General features: G+C 37.3%; 2 protein-coding genes and 1 long non-coding RNA gene across 3 annotated transcripts; all 3 read right to left on the bottom strand.

The window, feature by feature from the left end:
- Positions 1-371: 371 nt before the first annotated feature.
- LOC115413052 (uncharacterized) lies at positions 372-18,882 on the bottom strand. Its single transcript, XR_003934421.1, has 3 exons — positions 18,872-18,882; positions 16,411-16,416; positions 372-499 (listed from the first exon to the last, which is right to left on the bottom strand). It is a non-coding gene; the product is annotated as an uncharacterized LOC115413052 (long non-coding RNA).
- hoxd3a (homeobox D3a) lies at positions 10,103-19,074 on the bottom strand. The gene is made up of 4 exons (XM_030125799.1): positions 18,724-19,074; positions 15,065-15,124; positions 12,733-13,282; positions 10,103-11,836 (listed from the first exon to the last, which is right to left on the bottom strand). Exons 3-4 carry the CDS (start codon positions 13,178-13,180, stop codon positions 11,088-11,090), a joined length of 1,197 nt encoding a protein of 398 aa, XP_029981659.1. The 5' UTR covers positions 13,181-13,282; positions 15,065-15,124; positions 18,724-19,074; the 3' UTR covers positions 10,103-11,087.
- A 2,458-nt stretch (positions 19,075-21,532) lies between these two features.
- Positions 21,533-23,560, bottom strand: hoxd4a (homeobox D4a). Its single transcript, XM_030125800.1, has 2 exons — positions 22,906-23,560; positions 21,533-22,498 (listed from the first exon to the last, which is right to left on the bottom strand). Exons 1-2 carry the CDS (start codon positions 23,372-23,374, stop codon positions 22,200-22,202), a joined length of 768 nt encoding a protein of 255 aa, XP_029981660.1. The 5' UTR covers positions 23,375-23,560; the 3' UTR covers positions 21,533-22,199.
- Positions 23,561-25,003: the final 1,443 nt, after the last annotated feature.

Raw genomic sequence — 25,003 nt, 5'->3', positions numbered from 1 at the left:
GTAACTTCTGCTGTCTTGGTCAGGACATTCTTGCAAAAGACATGTTTAATCTCAATGAGCTTTTATTAAAGTTAACCCTCCGGTATCCCGTCCAGCGAGGCCCTTACAAAGCACCAAGTGTGCCTTTTTGGCACACTTGTGGAATAATGTCCAAAAAATTTCAGACAGTTTGTTTTTAATTCTTTTACACTTTTTTCTATTTCCTCAACTTGAGCCGTAAATAAAAATGCCAAATACTCAATAATTGTCACATTTTTAACCCTTTAAATGCCGTGTTTGTAATGTAAACAAACCATTTTTTTGGATGCAAAAAACACGAAAAATTAATTTTTTTTCAATATTCTACATAAAAAGTAGATCACATATTTTTTGATTTTTGCAGCCTGGCATATGTCAATGATTAACAGCAACATTGGTTAATTTGCATTATTATTTTTGGTGCTAGGTCAAATGTAGAAAAATGCTAGCATCTGTCCCCGAGTGTGCCAAAAATGCACACCTATAAATCAAACTATTAAATATTATATATTGATTTATTTTTCTGCTCTAATTTGATTTTATTTTTGTAAATCAAGGTCAGCCCTAATCATACATATCAAATGGAAGGAATAGTGCGTTTTAGGCACACTTGGGAGACAGATGCTAGTCTTGCAATTTTCTTTTGTTTACAATGTGCAAATTTTAGTTGGTGGCCAGAATTTTAAAGACCACGCAAAAATGAACAACTTTTGAATTCTAATCTTATCTAAATTGTGAAAAATAATATAAAGTTATTTAAGACGAAGTGCAAAGTGTGCCTAAACGGCGCACCGGGATACCGGAGGGTTAAATGAATAAATCAATAAAAAATTTTACACCTTTTCTTAATGGAATAAACAGAGTAGTTCTATGATTTTAGCTACACTGACCACCCCTAACTCATATCCACCATTTTTTGTTTGTTTTATTGGTCATGTCTGTGCTTTACATTCTATATTATCAAGATTCTTGTCCCATTGAGTCAGACATCAGACTGATAGATATGGACTTCTCATCCTCCTCAGAGGGAAGACCTCCATGGACGCTCCATTCAGTTTCAGTCCTGCTGATGGAAAAGTTCCATGGGACGGGCTCTGGAGGAAATGTTGAAACTTACTTCCTTGAATGAATTGTTAACTTTAATACTGAAACTTATGCATATAGTTATTCATTCAACAATCCATCTCTCATATCTAAAAGTCACAGACTATTTTACTGAAATAATGTGTCTGGGATTACAAATGAAAACCACACAGGATCATTCTTTATCCAGCAGACAGATTAAATTCCAAACCCTGTTACTGTAATAGGCACACTTGTAGCTTGCCATGAATTAGAGCTCTAATTATATTAGGTACTATTTTAAACAAAATAACACATTTCTTATGATCCATAGGTGTAATTTATAGCAAAGCCAGGTTCATTTTCCTGGGCAATCAATTTCGTGGTGTAGCAGAAGACTAATATAATTATGTAAAGCGCTGAGAGCTGAGTATCGCAGTCAGCACAGAAGGGTTTTTCGAAGATAAATGAAGATGCAATTTATTCACTCATAATTTCATACAGAAAATGCCGTGAAAGAAATCCATATGAGCATCAGAAAAGGGTAGAGGCACTAATACTTTTTGATATGGACTACCAGAGCATTGTAGTCAAGGCTTGGGTAATGTATGAGTTACTTCAGGTTTCCTCACATCAGTAAGCTATCTTTCACAGTAGGAAGGAGGAGATGAGCCTTTTGGCCAAGCCCTCTAAATCATACCCAGAGGAGTGAGTCATTTATTATACTTACAATTATATCAATATCACTAACACGTAAGAGCTGCGATAAATCCACGCACATGAGTTTCTGTGACAACATGCATGATCAATGTATGGAGGTTTCGCAGTCACCGTGATTCCTTGCAGTTTGGCCGTAGGTCTCTCAGTTGGAGTGTTTTATGAATCAGCAGGCCTACTCCAGCTTACAACAGGAACCCTCTGTGTTATGTAACAGCCAGATCTTCAGAGTCTCATATCAGATTTCATCTTTCTTCACAGTCATCTTTAACATGTCCCACTGGAAACGCAATAAAATAGCCCTGTTAGTGACTGGAAGAAAGACCACCCCATATTTTCACATTATCTTCGGTCAAAACTTAACCCTTTCATGCATAGTGGTCACTACAGTGTACAGTCACTCTACAGCTTTACTCTTGTATATTCATGGGTTTTGTTGTTTTAGCTCCATATCAACCAACACAGTGGACACTTATGCACCATGTCATAAACTGCAATTCATACCATTATTGTAACTTTGCTGTTCTTGATTGGTTCTTGAGTGGAAATCAATTGTTAATATTTATTTTTTGCATATTATCTCCATGAAGTGAGTAATAACTAGTATTAGAATATGTTAAAATGTGAGAAAACATCAGATTAGCTGCGTTAAACATGGCTTCATTTCACTGTTTTCATATCACTTTATGATATTGGGTTTTAAATACATGTTTCTTTGCTTCAAGAACAAAATTCATGGTGTAGCTGAGTGGACATTTTTGTATGAAAAACAGGTTGATTTAAAAAAAAAAAAAAAAATCAATCAATCACATTGGGTTTTTTTCATGCCTAAAGAGGAATAAAAACACACAGGAAAAAAAAAAAATCTTGATTAAGGTTCTCATAATTCATGCGTGAAAGGGTTAAGTTGGAGAAGTGTTTTGGAGCTTTCAGGTGCCTCACATATGGTCTGAGTATAGGTCTGACACACTTACTATAGTCTCCTTATCGCATTATTTGAGCTCATTGTCATTATTTTTACAGAATCATGATAATCATCAAAAGAAATGTCATATTTTATCATGATTTATTCATCATTTTCCATTGTTGGCTGGTCATTTGACTGGTGCTCTTTTAATGATGTCATCTTGCGGTGCTTCACTACTACTGGGACTGGTCATTATCAGTCATTTCAATGTAATTTTTCAATAATCACTAGGGAGAAAAAAGACAAAGACGATTGGTTTCTCTTTTTATGTTATAATTTGTCAGACTGTACTTAAAATATCCCAGCATTCTATGGGGAAAAAATATTAAACACAACTTTGTATACTTAGATTAATGCTTATGTCAAATCTGCATGTTTTTTTTTTGTTTTTCATTTACAAAAGCCTAAAAAACAAACACATATGTTATTTTTACTTATATGTTGGCCTGTTGTGGAATCTGCAGATCAATTTGTTGTTCTTAAACAAGGAAATCTATTGTTGCACTCAGTCGAGCTCCTCACAAGAACTATACAACACATAAATGCTCAGATACACACTTCCACTGTAGACAGTTAACCAGTATACTTGAACATACTTAAGAGCTGCTATAGACAATCTAATTAACTGTCTAATGCCAAGAAATGCTTCTTCATCATTAGATGTATTATATGTGTATAAATAATATAAAAGTGGCATAAAGTAAAAAAAAAACAAAACGATTATCTGTGTGACAAGTAAACATGGATTAAAATGTCTTTATTGTGACAGCTGTAATTGTAAATAGCAGGGGCGTTGGTCATTTTAATTCAGGGGTCACATGATCTCAGGTACATAATAACCTATAAATAATGTCAACTCCAAACTTTTATCTTTAAAAAGTAAAATTAAATTATGAAAACGTTTACATCCACCTAACTACCCTTTAAAAATCGTGAACAACCTAAAATTTCTCAAGACAAAACCCCAAAATAATATTACGCCTCAGCTTCTCATTCACATTTATCTGTTAAAACGTACGGTTGTTCATATTTTCTCAGGTAATTCACATTTTTTATGAAAAGATAAGAGTTTGTAAATGTTTTCATGTAATTTTACTTTTTTACACTAAAACAAACAGAAACATTTGGAGTTGTTAAAACATATAGTATATATTTATTACTGGTCCAACCCACTTGATCTAACATTGGTCTGTATGTGGCTAAAATGAGCTAAAATGATTGATACCCTTGATTATTAACCTTTTCATGTATATTGGTCACTATTCTTCAGCTGTTCTCTTCTATATTCATGGGTTTGTTGTTTTAGTTGCACATCAGCTAATACAGTGGATGCTATGCACCATCCCATACACTGCAATTCATACCAGTACTGTAACTTTATGTTCTTGATAAACCTGATCTGCAGTAGGATGTTTTAGTGTAAATCCATTGCTAATTGTAAATAGACTGTAATTAACAGTTTTCTTAATCAAAAGGGGTTTCTTTTTGCATATTATCTCCATGAAGTGAGTAATAACTAGTATTAGAGCATGTTAACCCTTTCATGCATACTGGTCACTACAGTGGACAGATACTCGAAGCGCTTCTCTCGTATATTTATGGATTTTGTTGTTTTAGTTCCATATCAGCCGACACAGTGGACGCTTATGCATCATCCCATCCACTGTAATTCATACCATTACTGTAACTTTGCTGTTCTTGATAAACCTGATCTGCAGTAACACGTTTGAGTGTTGAAGAGGTGGGATTAAATAAATTATACTTCCTCCCACTCCTTTTCCAATGTGCAAATGAAGTAATGTACATGTATAAGTTTTGTTTTTGTTTTTTTGTTTTCTTCCATGACCTCTTACTATCTGTTTTATTTCCAAAGTCTAAGTAAGATTACTTTGTCTTGTTGCATATTCGAAATAAACTAAACTAAAAAAAAATCAATTGCTTGTTATTGTTACTAAACTGCAATTAACTGTTTTTTGTTTTTTGTTTTTTTTTTTACAAAAAAGTTGTTGTTTTTTTTTTTGCATATTATCTCCATGAAGTGAGTAATGACTAGTATTAGAGTATGTTAAAATGTGAGAAAACAGCAGATTAGCAGCATTAAAAAGGTTTCTATTTCATAGTTTTCACACAATTTATTAGTAAATCCATGTTTCATTGCTTCAAAAATTAAATGTATGGTGTCAAGCTGACATTTTTGGAACTCCATGAAAAATAGGTTCATAAGAAAATTCTCAGTGGCATTGTTTTGTTTTATGCCTAAAGGGGAATAAAAACACTCAGGAAATAAATGTTGATTAGGTTCTCATAATTCATGCATGAAAGGGTTAAAATGCAAGAAAACATCAGATTAGCTGCACTAAAAATGTTTTTATTTCATAGTTTTCACACAGTTTATCACATTCTGATATTAGGTTTTAAATACATGTTTCTTTGCATCAAAAACTAAACGTGGACATTTTTGTAACTCCAGAAAAATAGGTTCATTAAAAAAAATTTCAATCACATTGTTGTTTTCACATCTAAAGAGGAATAAAAACACTCAGGTTCTTATAATTCATGCATGAAAGGGTTAATATGTTCAGTGTAGTTTTGGTGGACCATTTTTGGACCGTATGTTTGATACCCCTGGTCTAAAGTGAAGAACCCCATATCAGATGATTGTAACTGCATAGATGGGATAGTGTTTTATGTATCATTTTTAAGGACAAAAATTGATTATTCTACTTTAGTGCTTTGACAAAGACTCTTAAAGTGACCTTGTGACCGTCAGACTAATAATAAAAATTAATGCATGTGTCTTGTATTTTAAGTCTTCAGTACTTTATTAGCCTGTTATCCTGCATAAAAGCATAAAAGCAGTGTGGATGGAATGAGTTGGCAAACTGCAGCGACGCCCTCACCATGAACAGGGTGTCTGTCTCCTCTGCTCATTCACCTCCAAATGCTGAATTTGTAATGACAGCAGAGGCCAGAGAACAGGAAGGACTTCTGACAATGATGTCCTCTAACATTCACATCCTCTGTCACCGTTTACAGATGGTCAGACTATGTGATCCAGACCACACTGTAAAAAAATGACTGTAGAATTTACACCGAAAAGTTGTAAAATTGAAAAACTGTAAGTGACAATACAAAGCAAAGTTGTTTATTTAGAATAGAATAGAATAGAATAGAATAGAATAGAATAGAATAGAATAGAATAGAATAGAATAGAATAGAATTTATTTGCCATTTGCACAGATACATAGCAGTATAGGCGCATTGGAATTCTTGTGCGTTTCCCTGAGTCAGAAAAAGGGAGCTTGACAAAAAGTAAAGCTATAACAAAAGAACAGGCAGATACAAAATATAAAACTTAGCTAAAACCTACAAGAAAACAGTTCTTGCACTTACAGCTCAGATGCACATTTGTAACATTTGTAGCGGTATAATATTATATACAAAGGGGGGTAATAGTAATGATAATAAGTGTCCTGAGAGGTAAACAAGTTATTGCACATTTGAGTTAAAGAAAAAAAGTACTGTAGATGTATTTGAAAAGATTTTTGTGTTAACGATTGAATCAAATATAGCTGTAGTTTTTACAGAAAGAGTATGTAAACAAAACCAGATTTATATGTAGAAATGATGTATTTCTATTGTTTTTAGAAAATAAAACTGTAAATTGAAAAAGAATGTGATGCCGTTTAAATTGCAAAGACCGTAATGGTGAAATAACGGCCTATTTGCTTTTTTTTTTTTTTTTTTTTAATAAAAAGTTATAAAAAAGTAAAAATTTAACAATTTAATATTTTAAATTTGTAAATGAATGGGTTGGTAGAGTTGGTAGAGTGGCTTGTCCAGTAACCAAAGGGTTGGTGGTTCAAATCCTGGCTCTTACTGTCCATATGTCAAAGTGTCCATGGAAGACACTGAACCCTAAATTGACCTGGTGGCTTTGGACACCATGAAGGCGCTGAATAAGTGCAGTCCATTTACCATTCAAATCCAGTGTTAAATCTACATGTTTAAAATGTTCAATCTACATGTTTAAAATTTTCAATCTATATGTTTAAAATGTTCATTTCTACATGTTTAAAATGTTCAATCTACATGTTTAAAATGTTAATTTCTACATGTTTAAAATGTTCAATCTACATGTTTAAAATGTTAATTTCTACATGTTTAAAATGTTCAATCTACATGTTACTCCATAAATATGTTTACAGTTGGATGTGTGTTTTTTTTACAGTATTGCTCTGGAAACCACAGCTGCCAGTTTTTTTCTGTAAAAACAACAGGATTTTTTTTTTTTTTTTTTTTACAGTGCACCTTCCCTTCTCTACTATCAAAGCCTCAACACAAACACCTCCAACTAAACCAACATATGAAGCAATTTCTATTTACACAAAGCTATAATCCAATATATACTGTATGTAGGGAGGTGAAGCAAGGTTGCTGGGTTATATTTGCTGGAAAACTGGTGAGTGCATGAGGAAAAAAAACAGCATTTCATGACAAAGTATTTTATTTAGAAAAACTACACACATGTTATTCATTTTAACAGCATATACAGCCTATTTTTCAAGCAGCAGGTAACAATTAAAAAACGCCACTATTTGCATTTCATAAAATCCATGCATGGAGCTTTTAAAGTTAAATCTGTTTTAATTTGACGGTAATAATGAGTTGCTCACGGACAAAATACAAACTATTGCTCCATCACAGAAAATAAATGAGTTGAGGGATGCTGTGATTAAAACCAAGGCAGACCTTCGGGCCCCCTTTTTTTTTTTCTTTTTCACATCTTCTGCTCCAATTTCCAGACGCAAAACCAGTTCATGATACGTATTTGGCATGTTTTTTTGTTGACTTGAGTTGAGAATCCTTTTCCAGTTCCGTTGCTTTGTTATTATGGGATTGAGCCTGGATCCGTCGATAATCCACAGCAGCGTCACTACGGCAACGCGGTTCCTATTTAATACAAGTCGTTGGAATTAAAGAGAAATTAGACATTTTCTTACTGGAATGAAGGTTAGTTCTTATTCTTATTCTCCGACGTCTTCTCTTCTCCCTCCTGTCGGCTGAGCCTCCGTGCTTAAAAAGAAAAAAAAAAAAAAAAAAAACCCCCCCTGGGATAGAGATGAACGCTGCTGTGCGCGGACGAATCATCGCGATATGTTCATGCAGACCAACTTTCTTCGATGATCAACTACAGCTTTGCACTCTTTGCAGAATAAGCTATATTTACTGTGCTTATATGGAAGAAATATTACCAGTAGCCATACATATAGCTCTTGTATTGTCTTCAGATTGCTCTCCTGGTGGTCACAGCCATAAAAAAAAAATCCTGTCCATCACATCAGACACTAAAATAAATAATAATAAAAATAAAAAATATATGCATTTAACAGCTTTAACTGAAGATTCGACTCCTATTAGAGGTCCTGGTAGGGATGGGGTTAAAGTATATTTGCAGTTGTTCTCATTTACAGTAAGGTTACTACTTCCCTGTATGTAAATAAAACCTTCCACTAAGTAGGCGTGGTCTGCTCCCCTTTTATCCAATCAGCAACAATAAATAAGCATCAACTTTCCATGTTTGCTCCATTAAAGCCTCTTCAGGACAACTCTGTCACTTAATCTGTTTTTTTTTTTTTTTTTTTTTAATTTATTTTAAAGCTTATAAATATAATATGAAACGCACAAATGTACAAATAGTCTGTAAAGTTGCTTTTTTTTGTCTTAATACACTTCTTTTTTTTTTAGAAGATGCTATTTTCCATTGGAGTAATCTAAGGAAGTAAGCTGCAGTTATTTCCAATTGGGGTGAAACTTGCTTGTGCGTGCTAACATGTTAAATTTGATCTCAACAGCTTGATTACAAAATGTGCATGATACAATCTGCAAACCCCCCTTGTCCCAATGGTGATATTTTTATTTATTTATTTATTTATTTATTTATTTATTTATTTATTTATTTATTTTATCCTTGTGGTGCAAATGTCCAAATTTCAGTCTGTTTTCTTCCTCATGTATTAAGAGGTTGAAAGAATAAAATAATAAAAATAGCAGGTCACATGATATTTGATTGGAGTGCATTTAGATTTAATATATTCAAGGGAAATCTGCTCCTTCTTAAGTGTTTAAATTGAATGGTAGTAGGGGGGATTTTGTTGATTTTTGCTTGGCTTGTGCCGTGCAGAAAGAGGCAGTGGGGGAGCTGAAAGAAAAGAGCTTACAGGGTTAAAATGGCCGCCATGTACTGAATACTGAACACCATTCTGCAACAGAGACATGGATTTAATGATGGAGTAGGGTTCAATAAAGTCAGATTTCAACAGGATTTTTTACGCGCATCACATTTCAGTCCATTTGAACTTTTAGGGACAAGTGAAAGTGCATGTGTGGATAAAGTCTAGAGCTTATTCCATTTACACCAGATTTATTTTTCCTTGATGCGATCTTAAATCCGAGGATATATCATCTTTGAAAGTGTGAGCGCAGTAGTTTTTTTTTGTTTTTTTTTGGCTTTCCCTGCTCATTAAAGGTTGGGCTGCCCAGTTTGAGATGTGTTACTTGGATTTGGAATGCAAATGCTTTGTTCACGAGGAGGAGGGATCAGCGAGGAGTCTGAAAGCGACGAGTTTTTGATTAATGAGCTTTGAAATGGCTCTCCAGGAGCAATAAAGGATGAACTGCGCTCTCCCTCGGCCTCCCTCTCTCTCTCTCTCTGTTTCTCACACACATGCGCGCACAAACACGCGCTCACATCGTTGCATCATTCCCAATGTCAAAGCACCCCCACACACCCCCACCCCTTTGGCTTTAATTGTGCCCAATCTGCCCTATACCTTACACATCAATGCAATATGTCTCTATGGAAAATGATAGTATGAGCATCAGTCTCATTGTGCAGGAATCAATTGCATTTACTCCTTATTTTACACTAAAAGAGTTTATTCTCAGAGAGGAGGATAATCATGTGTCCGAGGCTTAAAAAAAAAAAAAAAGTGACATGTTGAAGATGCAATAAGCGCACATCCAGTCTCCTCTCGTACCAATAATCCATCAATAATCTCCAGAGCCTTTTATTCCGCTGAAATGCACTTTGCATTGGAAGCATAGAGCCGTCTGATGAGTTTTAGATATCCTGGTGTCTAATTATTGATCCGCTCCCCCTGTTTGGACTGTACAGTAGAGCAGTGAGTCAATAAAAGCCCGGTACTGTTACCTGACAGTTTCACTGGGAGCTGCGTCTAAATGACAAATTAAAATAATAATAAAATAAATAAATAACTGAGTGCGTCCCCCTGCAGTGTTTTTACAAAGTCAACAAAATGCAATAAAAAATACAAGTTTGAGCACTTTATTTACAAAATGTTAAACACAATAAAATATAACATTTCAATATCATTAGGGTTTCATAAATTTATGGATATCCAACTGAATGAAATAACAATGGAAGACAAATAAAAAATAGCAATGGACTACACAAAATGACATGCTGGTGTGTATAATATTTGATACTTCGATAGTCTACGTTTTGCTTAAGGTTTGACACAAGATTAACCATGGACATATAGTGGTGTTTATACACTATAAAATGCCCCATTTATCCCAGGTTTACAATTAGAAATGCTCTTTTTCAACAATACACTGCGAGTCTAGCATTTTTCAAACCCTGTTTTGCCCACAACTTCCAAGTGCACTGATCTGTCCAATCTTACAAAAAAAAAAAAAAAAAAATCTCCACACTTATAAATACTCGCATATAAACGATAAATAATGTGCAATACAAAAGTAATTAAATAATAAATAGGATATATGCTAGTAAGAAAGATTATGCAAAAAAATAATGGAAATAAATAAATCGGATGCTCGTGTGAAAAAAAATGAGATTCTGACAAACAGACAAAATTTTTTTTATCCTAAAGGTACTTCTTTCTAAAAATGAGCATCTACTTTCGTGATCTACAAGACTTACCTTCAAGTAACGGCATGAAATATTTAGTCAAAAAATTGCGCATTGCACTTGAGAAAAGAAAAACCATAACATAAAAGGAACAACTGACCACCAGGCGTGTCTGCCTCTGCGCATCCTCAAATATTCAAGAGAAATGGACAAAGCTGTATTATTTAGAAAATAATTACACAATAGCATTAATAGTAATATCAATAATACTGTAATAATACACACGACTCGCTTGGAGTGTAGTTATTAGACTAGTGAGGTAATAAAAAGAGCGCAACATAATTTTGGCACACACACACACACACACACACACACACAATTCGGCACGCACACGCGCACACGCACACACACAAACACATCCACCACATATTACAAATGCGTGAGTTTAGGCGCTTCCTGAATCCTTCCCTGAGACGCTTGGTGAGAGGTGAGGTCTGTGTATGTGGGATGGGGATCACAGGGTCCATGATGGTGGTTTCCTGGGATCTGAGCGGCACAGCTGTAGTCCACACTGGTGGATGAGGGGTGGGGAAGATGGCCGAGGTTGAACATGGGGCCCGAGGCTGGCATGGAATCAACAAAATTCCCACCCACATAAACTGGGCTGCCTTGCAAATTGGCGTTGGCAAAGCTGCCATTGCTCTGCATGCCGTGGTGTTCGTACTCGGATCCCGGGTACCTCTTCTGTTGCGGGATGCAGCCACCCAAGGGTGCCGTGTACGCCGCCAAACCGTACATGTTTTGCTGTGGTTTGGCAAACGAAGGAGGCGAGGGTGCGTCATAGCTGAGGCTGCTGACGTTCTGGAGCTGACCAGAGTATCCAATGTGATTTGGGCCACTCAGGGGTGGGCTCCTGTCCGGGGAGTGTCCCAGGGGAGAGTGCGCGATCCCTTTAGACTTCTGGTCCTTTTTGTATTTCATCCTCCTGTTTTGAAACCAGATTTTTATTTGGCGCTCGGTGAGATTCAACAGATTTGCCATTTCCACTCTTCTAGGGCGACAAAGATAGCGGTTAAAGTGAAACTCCTTCTCCAGCTCCACAAGTTGCGCACTAGTGTAAGCAGTTCTGACCCGTTTGGATGCTGGTCCCGGTGGGCTCTTTTCATCACTCACCTCACCTGTGAATAAACACAAATACCTTATAGCACAGGTGTCAAACATGCACAGGTGTCAAACATGCAGCCCGGTCCGCCAAAATGGTCCAGTCCTGCCCTTAGGATGAATTTGTGCAAAAATGCAAAAATTACACAAAGATATTAACAATCCTTTTAGTTCAGGTTCCACATTCAGACCAGTTCAATCTCAAGTAGGCAGGATTCAGTAAAATACGATCATAATAACATATTAAAAAAATGACAACTCCACATTTTTTCTCTTTGTAAATGCTAATATTTTCATGTATTTACACTAAAACAAAGTAGAATTTTGTAAAAAAAAAAAAAAAAAAAAAAAAAAAAAAAAAATGAAAAAAAAAAAAAAAGTGAATAACCTGAACAAATATGAACAACCTGAAATGTCTTAAGAGGAATAAGTGCAATTTTAATAATATTCTGCCTGTTATTACATATTTTGTGTATTTGTAAGTTATAATGTACATGCGTAAATGATAACTGAAGCAGAATATTGTTAAAATTACACTTATTTTTTCAGTTTGTTCATGTTATTCACATCTTTTGAAAGGATAGTTTGGAAATGTAAACCTTTTCATAATGTAAACTTACTTTTTTCACACTACAACATAGAGAAAAGTTTGGAGTTGACATTACTTCTATATTATTATGTTATTATTTTACTGGTTCGGCCCACTTCAGATCAGATTTAACAGAATGTGGCCCCTGGACTAGAATGAGTTTGACACCCCTGCCTTATAGCATCTTTTGACCTATTTTAACAGGAGCACTCATTAGCCAGCAAAACTGTAACCACAACAAGGACCTGCTCCATGCGCCCACCCCACCCCATCCTACCTTACCCCACCCCATCCCGCCCACTCCCACCTTATCATGATGATTACCTGCGGTTGTGCAGTTGTTGCTTTTCTGTTTGGAGTTCTGCCTGGTCTCCTTCATCCAGGGGAAGATCTGCTTGGTGATGACCGGTGTGGTAGTACTGGAAGCGCTGTTGGATGGGGACTTCTTCTTCTGGGATGTGGAGCTGTTGGATCCGGGGGAGGATGCGGACAGTGGGGGGGCCTGCTGCTCCCCAATACTGGTGGCCTGGCTGCTGCTGCTGTTGCTTTGACTGCTGCTCTGACGCATGCAGTCTCCGTTCAGGTCACCGTCTTTGAGAGTTGGTGGTCGGACAGTGGAGGTCTGGATGGGACAGACTGAGCCCTGGTAGTCATTCTCAATGTTAGAAGTAGTGTAGGACTGATGAGAGGGGCCGTAGTTGTACGAGTCTGGTTTGGGGTAAGAGTAACCTCCAAAAAGTCCAGCGTTATCGTAATATGTTGCTTTCTGCATTTTGTGGGTTCAAAGCCAATAAGCCAGTGCAACTCTATCCAATGGCATGGGTGTTGTTTTTTCACGTGATTGGTGTCTCCCACCGTCGCTCCAGTCTGTGACCTATAAAGAGAAATAAATGAGCCTCATCTGGGCACACATGAATAAGGCCTGCGCGTCTCCAACACCTCTAAAGTTGAGGATTCACTACTTTAAAAAAAACCCAAAACAATCCACAATACAGCAGGTGATGCAGTTCCTGTTTACTGCAAGAGCCATCATTCAGGTTGCTATAGGCTACAGCAGCTATTAAATTAGAAATGACCGTGTGTAACAGTAATGTATCTCCCGGCCTCACATCCGAGCCGTCTGACTCATTTCTGGCACAAAACAGTTAAAGTTTAACTTGCGCTAAAAGGACCCTCCGGGAGGCTTTAGGAGTCCCTCAGAAATAAGCTGAATCAGCATTTGACACACATACACACAATAGCCTTTTGACTAATCACGAGGCCTGACAAAGCCCGTCATGCATTGTTCCCTGCACCAGAAATATAGCCCACCAAGGCGCGCACGCACTTCAACACATGGACACAGGCATAAGAAGAAGACACAAATACTATACTTCTGCATTTTACTCTGTTATTAATGTTGATATTTGAGATTATTGGCTCTATATGGGAGTGTGTGTGTGTGTGTGTGTGTGTGTGTGTGTGTGTGTGTGTGTGTGTGTGTGTGTGTGTGTGTGTGTGTGTGTGTGTGTGTGTGTGTGTATGAGGGATGGTTGTGTTTGTGTGTGACTGAAGTAGAAGGGGGTGGTTTGGGAAAGAGAGGGAGATTTACTGGGTGGGGGTGGGATTTGATATTTCATTTGTCTTAATCTTTGTCTTAACCAGCATATTTTCGATTTTTTTAGTCGTTTTATGTGATTTCCTGTTACATTAAATTTTAAAAAATATAATAAAATAAAATCTGCAAATTAAATACTAAAATTTCCTGCACATTGTAATTTTACGCACAGTTTCTAAAATATTTTAATGGATGTTTTTTAAAGCTATATTTGTTCCATGAAGGTAAAAATGGTGTGAGAAGTTGCAACCCAAATATCAAAGGGCCTCTACTGTATGTTGGTGGCTTAAGGAGGTGCAGTTTGCGCCGTGCATAACAATTGCACCTGTCAGTGTGGACCGCGGCGAAATTTATGACCGCAAATGTTATGGTTGTAAACGGCTTCAGAGAGGAATGAAAAGCAAAACACTCCTCAAGACTTGCAGCCCTCAGAAGTGTAAAACTAAGCGTAGGAGGAAGGCAAGGGAAAGAATTTCATACTCGGCGGCTTCTCTCATACAGGGGCTCAGTTTATAAATGATGCCTCCATTCTGGTTTTGCGCGTCCGCAGCCCAACACCGCACCGACACACTGGAGGCTTTTTTTTTTTTTTTTTTTTTTTTTTTTGGCACTTTAAAAAATGCTGGCGCTTCTAAACCCGGTTAAAATGTGGAAATCGTTGGATAAATTGGTGAAATTCTTCCTAATTTTACATTTTACAGCTTGCATGCTTTTCATCTGTAAATGTAAAATCCGTATTATTACCACCTGTTATGTGTCTTTATGTTTTTATTTCTTCTGAAAAATTGGATGCTGTGAAGTTTTTCTGTGCTCATTATAGGTTTTATTCGTGTGGCACTGCTGCTACTGAGGAAAACAGGGCACAGTGAAATGGGACTGTGTGCCTTCCACAAATAATTACACGTACAGGCTAAGTTAAAAATGTAGTCATCCTTCATGTCTGTTTTCGTGATTTAAGTCTCTCGTGAAACACAGCGAGCGCTAATAACAAATCACCCTTTCACCTCGTTAGCAGTAGGCCGCGTTGTCCACTCGCTTCATTAAAAAAATGTTACTCACCGAAATCTGCGCAAATCTGTTTTATATTCCTCACGCATTCATCACTGCTCCCTCCTCGACCTGCAAGAGAATAAATACAATAAATGAAAATAAATGCTTCCAAAAAGATTATTATATTTATTAGGTTATTATTTTTTTTTAATTAATAAAGCTCAGAAATTCTAAGTTAAAAAAATTACTTGATATAATTCTTGTTATATGTATCATATTTATACACACAATTTTCGTTTAATTTATTTATTTATTTTTCTATATTTGAATGTTGGGGATTGAACCAAGCAGCAGATATTCCTTCCAGTCCCTGCCTCCACTGTGAAAAAGTCCTACATGTGCACTTTTATACAAAGAGCCAGGCCAAATATTTAGCAGTCATAAGCTTTTTAGTTGACCTTTGGGTCATTCAGTATTAAGTCAAAGTTTAATGAACAACGAGCAGTTTGGCTTCAAGTAGACCCAAATGTGAACTAAGCATCTTTTTCAGCGGAGACTGACCCAGAGGAGAAGATGCTCGACCGACGGCGACAAAAGTAGAGCCTTAAACTGGGAGAAAAGCAGCCCCTTTCACTGTCTGCGCTCCAGGATAATGTCTGAGGAAAATGAGCTGGAGATTTAGGATTCCTCCGATGTGGAATATTTGTTAAAGCTGGTCGATAGTCTGCGCCTGAAGTGCTTTTTGCGCACTGGGCCACTAGTACCAGACATGGTCCTCTTTTCACACAACTGTGTTTTTCGCCTACGCGTTGTTACGGTAAGTTTGGTCCACACAATGGCCGGACTCAGTGTGGAGTGTTATTATCCCACGTAATCAGCTCCCCTCTTTATCCCACTGAATCATGTTAAAGTCTGCATGTGAACAACCTTTAATTCGTTTATTATTATTAGAAATATTAGTTAAAAAGCAGCTCATGAACCAAACCAAACTGAGCTACTCCATGTTTGGGGGTTATATATATATATTTTGCGTCGATAAAATGTGCATTTCCAACTAAATTCGTTGTCTTCTATTGCAAAAAGGGCTGTCCAAAAATGCTTTTTTGTTAATTTCATCAGAAATTCAATAGTGTTCTGAAAAGACGCACAACAGCGACGCAAACACTTAAAAAATGTCGCCCATATAATGTGGAAATCAAACAAAAACATTTCCATGCTGGTTAGAAAGAGCTGAAAAATGAAGTAATCGACTAAATAATAAGCATGTTTTATTTATAAGACCAGTGCCTATTGAAATAAATCCCATACAAAAGAAATAAAAATGGCACTCAAAATATAAATAACCAATACAAGATAAGAATAAAGCTTCTAAAACACGCTGCCCAAATAGTATTTTGGAAAATAAAAGTATAAACCTTGTTCTCATTCCAAATGCAGTCCAATCCTTTCAAATATCCAATATGAATTCGTGTATAATATAAGGTTGCAGGTTAACAAAGCCATAAAGTTGAAACCACATAAATCACGGCAAACGCCAGTGTGACGATAAGACAACAAATTAATGTGATTTACGATCCAAGAGTCAAAAAGAAAAGTTCCTCTCCTACTTCTTCTTCTTTCGAGCCGGTTTTCGTCGAAACGGAAAATCAGCTGAAAAAGCCGGAGCACTTTAGACTCAATGTGTCGATAATATTTGGATGCGCTTTTTCTCCAAATTCTGAATGTGCTTTTGAGGAGGTGGACGTGGACTCCAGATCCGAACGGTCACCGGCGAGAGCGACATGAACAAGCATCACATCCATGGATGGAATAAATCACATATATTTCCTTGCATTCTATTAACCCGTAGTTAAAGGTTGCTTTCTGCCATGCAGTTCCTTACCTGTGAATCAATTCATCATATACCAGTTCCACTCAGGCTCAGTTTCTTTCCACGCAGTCTCTAGCATAAATCCTTCACCCTTTGTCTGTAGACAATGCTGTCCTAAACCTGATCTTGCTGTTTTTCAGACATTTCCATATACCAGTGGAGACAGTATTCCCGAAAGATTGGAAGGACTCGCATTCAACTACCAATAAAAAGCGAACAAGGTATCCTTATTCCAGGAAAAAAAAATCCTACCAATCAATCACCAATTGATATATACAGGAATTCAGAAACGCATAGGCCTATCCAGATTTGGAGCTAACATTAGGATTTTTGGTGTTTCGGAAGCTTTATGATGACAAATAAAGGCAGTGCCTTAAGATACAAGCATATTTGTTCACGTGATTGTTCCCTTCTTCAACCAAGCCTTACCTCACCAATCCATTTTGATAAAGGGTGGCGTTTATTTCCTCATCTGAACTGTGTGAAAATGTTCCACTGCCTATTTCTTTTTATATCCTCCTGTATGCATTGCAACCCGCCTGCACCTCAGTAGAAAACCCTGGCAGATATGTGAATGTTTAGGCATCATGATTAACGCTTTATATGCACCATCAAGACACTTCAACAACTAGAGTGCATGTATTTCATCTACAAATCTAAGATATAGCATTTTAGATTTTACACTATTTTGCTCAATGGTATAATTTTCAGCTTTTTTTTTTTTTTAAAGTGCAAACTGAGCCTAAATCACCCGCAAAATGTAAGATTTCATATAATATTAGAGAATGATCCTGTCATACTTTCTGTTTCTGTTTAATCGCCTGCATATTTTAGGAGTCATTTCTGAAATAAATGACCTATTTTTTCCTCTAACTGTGCCTGGATTGTATTGAAATAAACCATATTATCATCTTTTCTATGTTGTGTCTATCCTCACATACAAAGAGTTGTCCTGCATTGCTTTCATTATCAATCACAAAAGAAGAAGAAGGAAAATAATAATAATAATAATAATAATAATAATAATAATAATAATAATGATAAATGCACAGCGATGGAGCCAATAAATAAATAAATACTTGGAGGGAGCAGAATGGATTGGAAGAAGAGGATTTGGAGCCGCAGAGACCGTCGGGTACTTGAGCGGTGGGTTATCTGTGGATGGAGCAGGACTTGTATCGTCGCAGCATATGTTCAGAGGGCAATAAAAGTGAAAGATTTACAGTTTTCGCCCGGCCCCCCAACAGCCTCGCACCCTTTCAGGAATTACTGAGAATGATTTACAAGGAGGCAGAACTGTCAGCCTGCCCAAACTTCCACGACTCTCACAAATCCCATTCAGATCATCCCCCACTAACAATAAAAACATTAGAAATCCACAAAGGATGAAGAGGAGTAACCTGGTATTATTATTATTCCTGCACAGTAAACACAGACTCTGGATGTATTCTTAATTCTGCTTAACAGACAAGACTAATTTTAATGCTGGTATTATTTTCTTTATTCTATATATATTTTTTACTTCAAATATTAAAATGAGAATCAGGCCCTATATATATGTATATATGTAGAGGAGCCACTTGTCCGAAAGAGCAGACATCCAAAAATCTGCCCTATTTTTTACCTTTCACAATATTAATCCTTATCATAAAATATGCTAAACAGTAACCCCCTTAAATCCTGTCCTTGCTGGTGTATTTTGTCCAGCAGACCCATGCATATACAGACACTAGCCCTAGCCCATACAATCCAGCTCAGAGCGCACACATCAAACGGAGCAATTTATCAAATATCACGACATTTGATATCGTCATTTAGCAGCTCAGGCAACATGAAAAATGCTGAAATATTTACCTACCCAAGCATCCATCGGTTCGGATGTGCGGCTAAAGTGCGGGGCTACAGTTGCGCCGGGTATCGGATATTATTTTCTTGGGGGATCTCTTCAGTTTTCAAGTCTGATAGAGTCCTTGCGATTAATGACGACGCCGTGTTTCTAGGGGGACGTGCTGCATTAATTATTTAGACAATCACGTGGTCGAGAATAGAGAGCGGAGTGGTATAGTCTCTGGATTATATCTCTGAATGCAGACAGCGCACTTTAATATATCTTAGGGGGGTTGTCTGGCTCGGAGAGGCTTCTGCGAAAACAGCTGGAAATCAAATATGGCCGGATGGAGAGCAACGACGTTGTATTCCTGCACTGGGTGCAGTGTCATTGAAAATGGCACTGCCTTTGGCTCCCATTTATTGCTGTTCAGACATGTAGGTCAGTGTGGCTACACGCTGTACGTAGTAGGGCTGCTCTGACCTGATAATTGCATGGGAGAAAGGTGTTTTAATTATTTTTATTTGACTATTCACTGGAAGATTTCAGATTTAAGTATCATATTAAAAAGGTTTGAAATAATAAATGACCATATACTAGTGTGTTTTCACTCACATAATAAGTGATGTGCATTCGTGTATTTGTTAGTTATCAGTGGAATTAACATTAACCCCCTCCCACCCCATCCTTCCATCACCCCTGTTCTTCTCCCTGTGCCCCTCAGCATCTATGTGCACATCACTTATGGCAGGACCGTGGATTGGTAGCATCACTTTGTCCCCACTGCTTTCTCTGAATCCATATGACACGCACTCATATTCGTGTACACACACACACTCACACACACACAAACATGAGCGCCCGTGCACGACTCTGAGCTGCATGTGCACCGTGGGGATCATTGGTCACTTGGAATGAAAACACTAGTGACTATATGGACAGGAGATAGTCCTTCCACATGTAAAGCCACTTTTGTTTTGATCAGACCTGACTGTGTGATGTGAGGGGTCAGAGGTCAGTGTTACAGTGGGTGAGCTTCAATAAAACCATAACATATGACCCACGATCAGGTTTCATGTGGACCCAGAGTGATCCATTGTTCTGTGTGACTGCATGTTTAGATACTTTCCGATTATCGAGTTTTCCTCTGATTTTTGGAGCAGGATTTAACACTTTTGTCTCCATGTTTCAGTCTATGACATGTTTCAGTAGAAGCTGATTATAGAGGGTATTTTTTTTCTCTGGTTTTGGAGCAGGACTCACACTTCTGGAATCCGTTTTTCTTTGTCACTTGGACTGCTGCTACGTCTTTAAACTTCGTCTGTTTGTTTTATAATAAAGCCTCATGTGACGACTGAGTTATACTCATGGTGTGTGTCCCATATTGTCAGCTTTTCTTGTTTTCTCACAATTTTAAGTGGTTTTCAGTGAACAAAATGACGGAAAAACATTCAGTAGTTTACGAAACATGGTTAAGCGCATTATGGAACCTATTTTTACGCAGGGCGCACAGTCCTTTAAGCAAATGGTAATAGGTGAAAATTATGAGAAATACTTGTTTTTATTGTTTTTTTTGGGGAGAAAAGATATGCATGGTTTATTCTGCAGGATAAAGAATAATAGGCTGAATTTACCCACGCAGCGAACATTTGGTGCATTTGTGGATCTTTGTCCATATGGCTCCACGTGTTTGTTGCCACCAAAAAAAACCTTTATTTTTCCCACCAACAGTGACTCTTCTGTAAGGAAAAAAAAGACAATATCTACTAAAATTCTGAGTAGTTTAATTGACTAATGAAAATTACGCTCAGCCAAAAAATATTTTTTTTCCTTTGGAAAATAAATAATACACATGAAATAAAAAAAAAATTGGTGATGAAATATACTTTGCAACCATTTAAATGCATAATCAGTAGAAATCTTTATTTTTTCCAATATACTTCTCACATCTCAATGCACAATACAAGGTAAAAAGCATGTACAAAAATAAAACCAAAAAGACTGCATATTGACATGAGACAAATGCACAAATCAGAACCTTTTGGGGGCTGCGCCAACATGGAATTCAGGCTCTGGCTTTAATGTAAATGCTTGAAACTTTTTAACTGTGAAAAACCCTCCGAACCAAAGCGCCCAGAAGAGAAAATGCTGCTTGTCCGGCGGGTCAGGGGTGTCGAGGTCAGTCCTTGCGGCTGAAATGTGTCCCCTGGATGAACCTGCCACTGCTGCTTTGTCGACCTTCGGTTGGAATACCTTTTCAAGCCTCTCCTCCTGAAGACTTCAGAAAGAAGACCTCCTCGTACTGGGAGAGCTCCTGGGCTTTTTTTGTCCAAAGACAATGACGGTATAAAACAAGAAATATCTGTCTTGAAACGTGACGTGAAAGCCCCCCTTGGCGTCAATGGAAAGTATAAGATTCCCACATTAACTAAGACTAAACTTTGCATTATGTCATGCTAGTAATGCACAATAATCCAAACGTATTTTAGATTAATAAATGTCCAACGAATAGTTTTATTTAAAATCGTTCGTGTGCTATACGAAAATTTACAAATTTTTTTAACAAATAAATAATAACGTAAAAATCATACAAAGAAAAAAAAATAAACAATTATGCTCCTAAATACTCTGGATTTGATTATTTCCGATAAGAAACATCCAATATCAATTTAATGCCATGCAAAGAACAAATGATCTTTCATAAAAGAGTTTCAAATGGCATGAGAGAACCTCTGAAAATGTACACTGTTTACAAAGATGTCAGGAGAGATTTATAAGGGCACTCGAAATAGTATGCACATAGGAATGTCTTGATTTGGGGAATAATATTTAGGCTAAGCAAATTTCAAAGCTTTATTGTACAAAATAAGTTAAAACATACAAGTAACAAAGAAACGTGGAACTGAAAAATTCATCGAGATATTTGCAATTTCAACGAACGATATGGTTGAGTTGTTTTGGCGTGCTCGATGCAAATAATGTTGCTTTCAAGTATATATTTCGATAGCTATATATTGTGCGTCTAAAGTGGAGTTTTAATAGGAGGGGGAAAAAAATCAAAACAACGGTTGTGTGTGTGATTTCAACGAATGGCTTCCCTGTTTTGAGTAAAGATAATTCAGTCCTCAAACCATCGTGAATCCATGTGAGAAAAACAGGCTCTTTCTTTAAGTCCATGAAATCTGCCGAGGTTGCTCATTAAATGTCCTCAGGGGGTTAATGTCCAACAAAAAAAAAGAAAAACAAAAAAAAGAAACAAAAAAAAAAGTTTGGTTTCGGTGAATTCATGTCTCTTTGAAGAAAATAAAACTGAACTTGCAAACCTTTCAGTCGTGAATACTGATTGATTTTCTGACCCAGCTTTTGAGCCAGAAACACTGTTATGGTCATTTTTAAATTAAAAAAAAATGGCTAAAAACGACATCAGTTCCATGCAAAAGTCAGATGCAGCCTTTGTCTTTTTTATGTACAGTTTATTGGTAAAGGTGTGTCACCTTTCTCTCTCTCTATAATGCTGTTATATCAGTCTGGTTGTCCTTCTGTGCGCTTTGCAGATGGCTGGAGGCTGGTGCAGATCTGCCCTTGGTGTTGGGCAGTTTGTGATCCTTCTTCCATTTCATCCGTCTGTTCTGAAACCAGATTTTGATTTGCCTTTCGGAGAGACAAAGAGTGTGGGCTATCTCAATCCGTCGCCGCCTGGTCAGATACCTGTTAAAATGAAACTCCTTTTCCAGCTCCAAAACCTGCTGCCGGGTATAAGCAGTTCTGGACCGTTTGGGTTCGGATCCTGTGTAATCTGGATTCACTAAGAGAGGTGGAAAAAAAGAGAAAACAACAAAGTCACCAAATGTTTCCAATGCAGCATGCAAACAAAACATGCACCAACAACAACAGCAGCAGCAGCCTGTCTGTCCAGCCCGCGGCTCTCAAACTTTAAGGAAATCCACACCGAGGCTGGAGCAGGAAATAACTACTGATCTGAACCGGATTAAAGGAGATTTGTAGCAGATTTAAGCAGCATTTCAACCGGTCAATATGTGTTTTCAGGAGCTTTGAGGCGCTCACCTAGCGGCCTATTTCCTGAGCTATAAAAATTTATGACTTGTGTAATTGGTGAGGCCTTTCAAAGACTCCCATAAATATTACACTGAATGATTTCTAAACTACGGCTCTCAGTTGGTCCATAAGAGAAGAAAGAAAAAAAAATCTTACCAGTAGTTACGTGGACTTTCTTCATCCAGGGGTAAACTATTGCTGGCTGCTTGGCTTGTATCCCATTTTGGCTCTTTGTGTTTTGCTGCTGTCCACAAGTCCGGGGTCCGGCCACTTGGACCGGGGGCCCACGTTCAGTTTGTGCGGTAAAAGGACTCGAGTGGGTAGATCTCTCGTGCACATGACCCCGTGGCTGCACTGTGGAGTCCTGCACAGTGTTGCAGCTGAAGGGCTGCTCCGTGTAGTTTGACCGTGGGTAGATCCCTGGATGCTGAAACTCTGTGTCCTGCGATGGACTGTAGTAGTCCGAGCCCTGCTCAGGTATATAGTTATTTTGTGAATATTCCTCACACGGAGGAAATTTTGGATCCACATACTTAGAGTTCACCATATACGAACTCATGGCCATTAATTTCTGAAGGTAGAAAATACTAATTTTTCTCGAGTTGTCTTTTTTTCCTCCCTCCATAAAGCCCTCCTACTTGGTGTCAACTGAATAAAGTTAGCGAACCATGTGACCAGATCGGCCAATAGAGGTGATGCTGGTTCATAAACGGGTAAACATACAACTAAAAGCAATTTTATCTAACTTAAGATACACCCAAATTACACCCAAGAGGCGAAACACAAACGCTGCTTTTAAAAATTTGTGCGTAAAATAACTAAATTAGAAATCACACTGAAAAAAAAAGAAAAAAACACATCATTCGAGCGTCTTTTTTGAACATCTATATAACCATGAGGTGTAAATACATAAAATAAATACAAGATAGAATGAAACAGTGGCTGTGCATTTGTGTGTGTTTTATGTTGGATAAAATATCTGAGTTTCTAAGGCTGCAGTGTGACTTAAAGGCATGGTGTTAAACAGAGAAACTGACAAAAGATACAAAAAGCCCCTTGGCATAAAAGCAGAGAATAATGACTGAGGACAATTGATGGAGACTGTCTTTGTCAAGAAGGGGTCATCCAAAAGTTACACCAATCTCATCACTTCATCTGGTCCCATCCCTTTGAAAAAACTGTCTCAGGAGCCTATTGGCCAGCAGCAGAAGCTATGGGAATCAATAATGTAGAGACAGAAACGACCCACAGGGCAATAAAAGCCACAACTGGAGTGTACTGGATACGTTTTTAGAAACATTCATTTGGTATTTTGCTCTGAACATAAATAGAAATGCACTCTCATTCATATTTATGTTTATTTTCATGTGAAACATTTTGGATCAGGTTGCCTTCACACCTATAGAGTTTCATTTCACCCTCAACTTCTCTTCATGAGGAATGTGTTGGCAGATTTACACTCATTCGTGGATAAATTCTGTCACTGTAGCCTTTGACAGCACATCAAGCTCCCAAAGTCCAATAAGATGGCAATGAGTCAATACATCGAAGTTTTTTCATCGACCATATACTCCCCTAGAATCGAATCTGTGACTGTGGTTTCATCACACAAATTCGGTTCTACAGGGTATATATAGACGACGGGAAGCACTGCCCACTTTAGCCCCATAACCACAACACTTTATTTGTGGAGCACTTTACGCAAACAATATTTACAAAGCGCCTCGCAGTCAGGATGAGCAAAAAATAGCACAAAGACAAGGTTACATAAGGAAATAAAAGGCATGTATCACAATCATGTGGTTGGAAAATGTATATTATGGAGTAAAATGATAAATGATCCCACCTGAGTGTCTTATTTTATTCATTTCTTTACTATATTTTCAGTGAAACTTAACTTTAGATGCATTTACAGTTTTGTGACCTCTATCTTGTGATGACACAAAAACCTCAAAACACATGTCAGTCACAGATTTTTTTTTTTTTTTTTTTTTTTTTAAGAAAGAAACAGACTTTAAGGGGCGTTTACGCAAGGCATTACTGTCAAAACCAGGAGCGCATGACAATCAGAAGGTACCTGAACGCAACATCTAAGGTCAATAAAGGTTTATGGTGATGTTTTCCCCCTGTCACAGTCCAAAAATATGACCAAAAAAACACATTAAAATATATGACTATTACAAAATCACACCCCAGAATCAAATACACATCTTTGGCAGATAAGAATAAGGCTGTAAACACACACACAGACTAG

This window comes from Sphaeramia orbicularis, chromosome 21, assembly GCF_902148855.1.
Source record: "Sphaeramia orbicularis chromosome 21, fSphaOr1.1, whole genome shotgun sequence".
Classification (NCBI taxonomy): domain Eukaryota; kingdom Metazoa; phylum Chordata; class Actinopteri; order Kurtiformes; family Apogonidae; genus Sphaeramia; species Sphaeramia orbicularis.
Note: the sequence above shows the minus strand (reverse complement) of the source record. Positions and strands in the feature narration are given on the sequence as shown.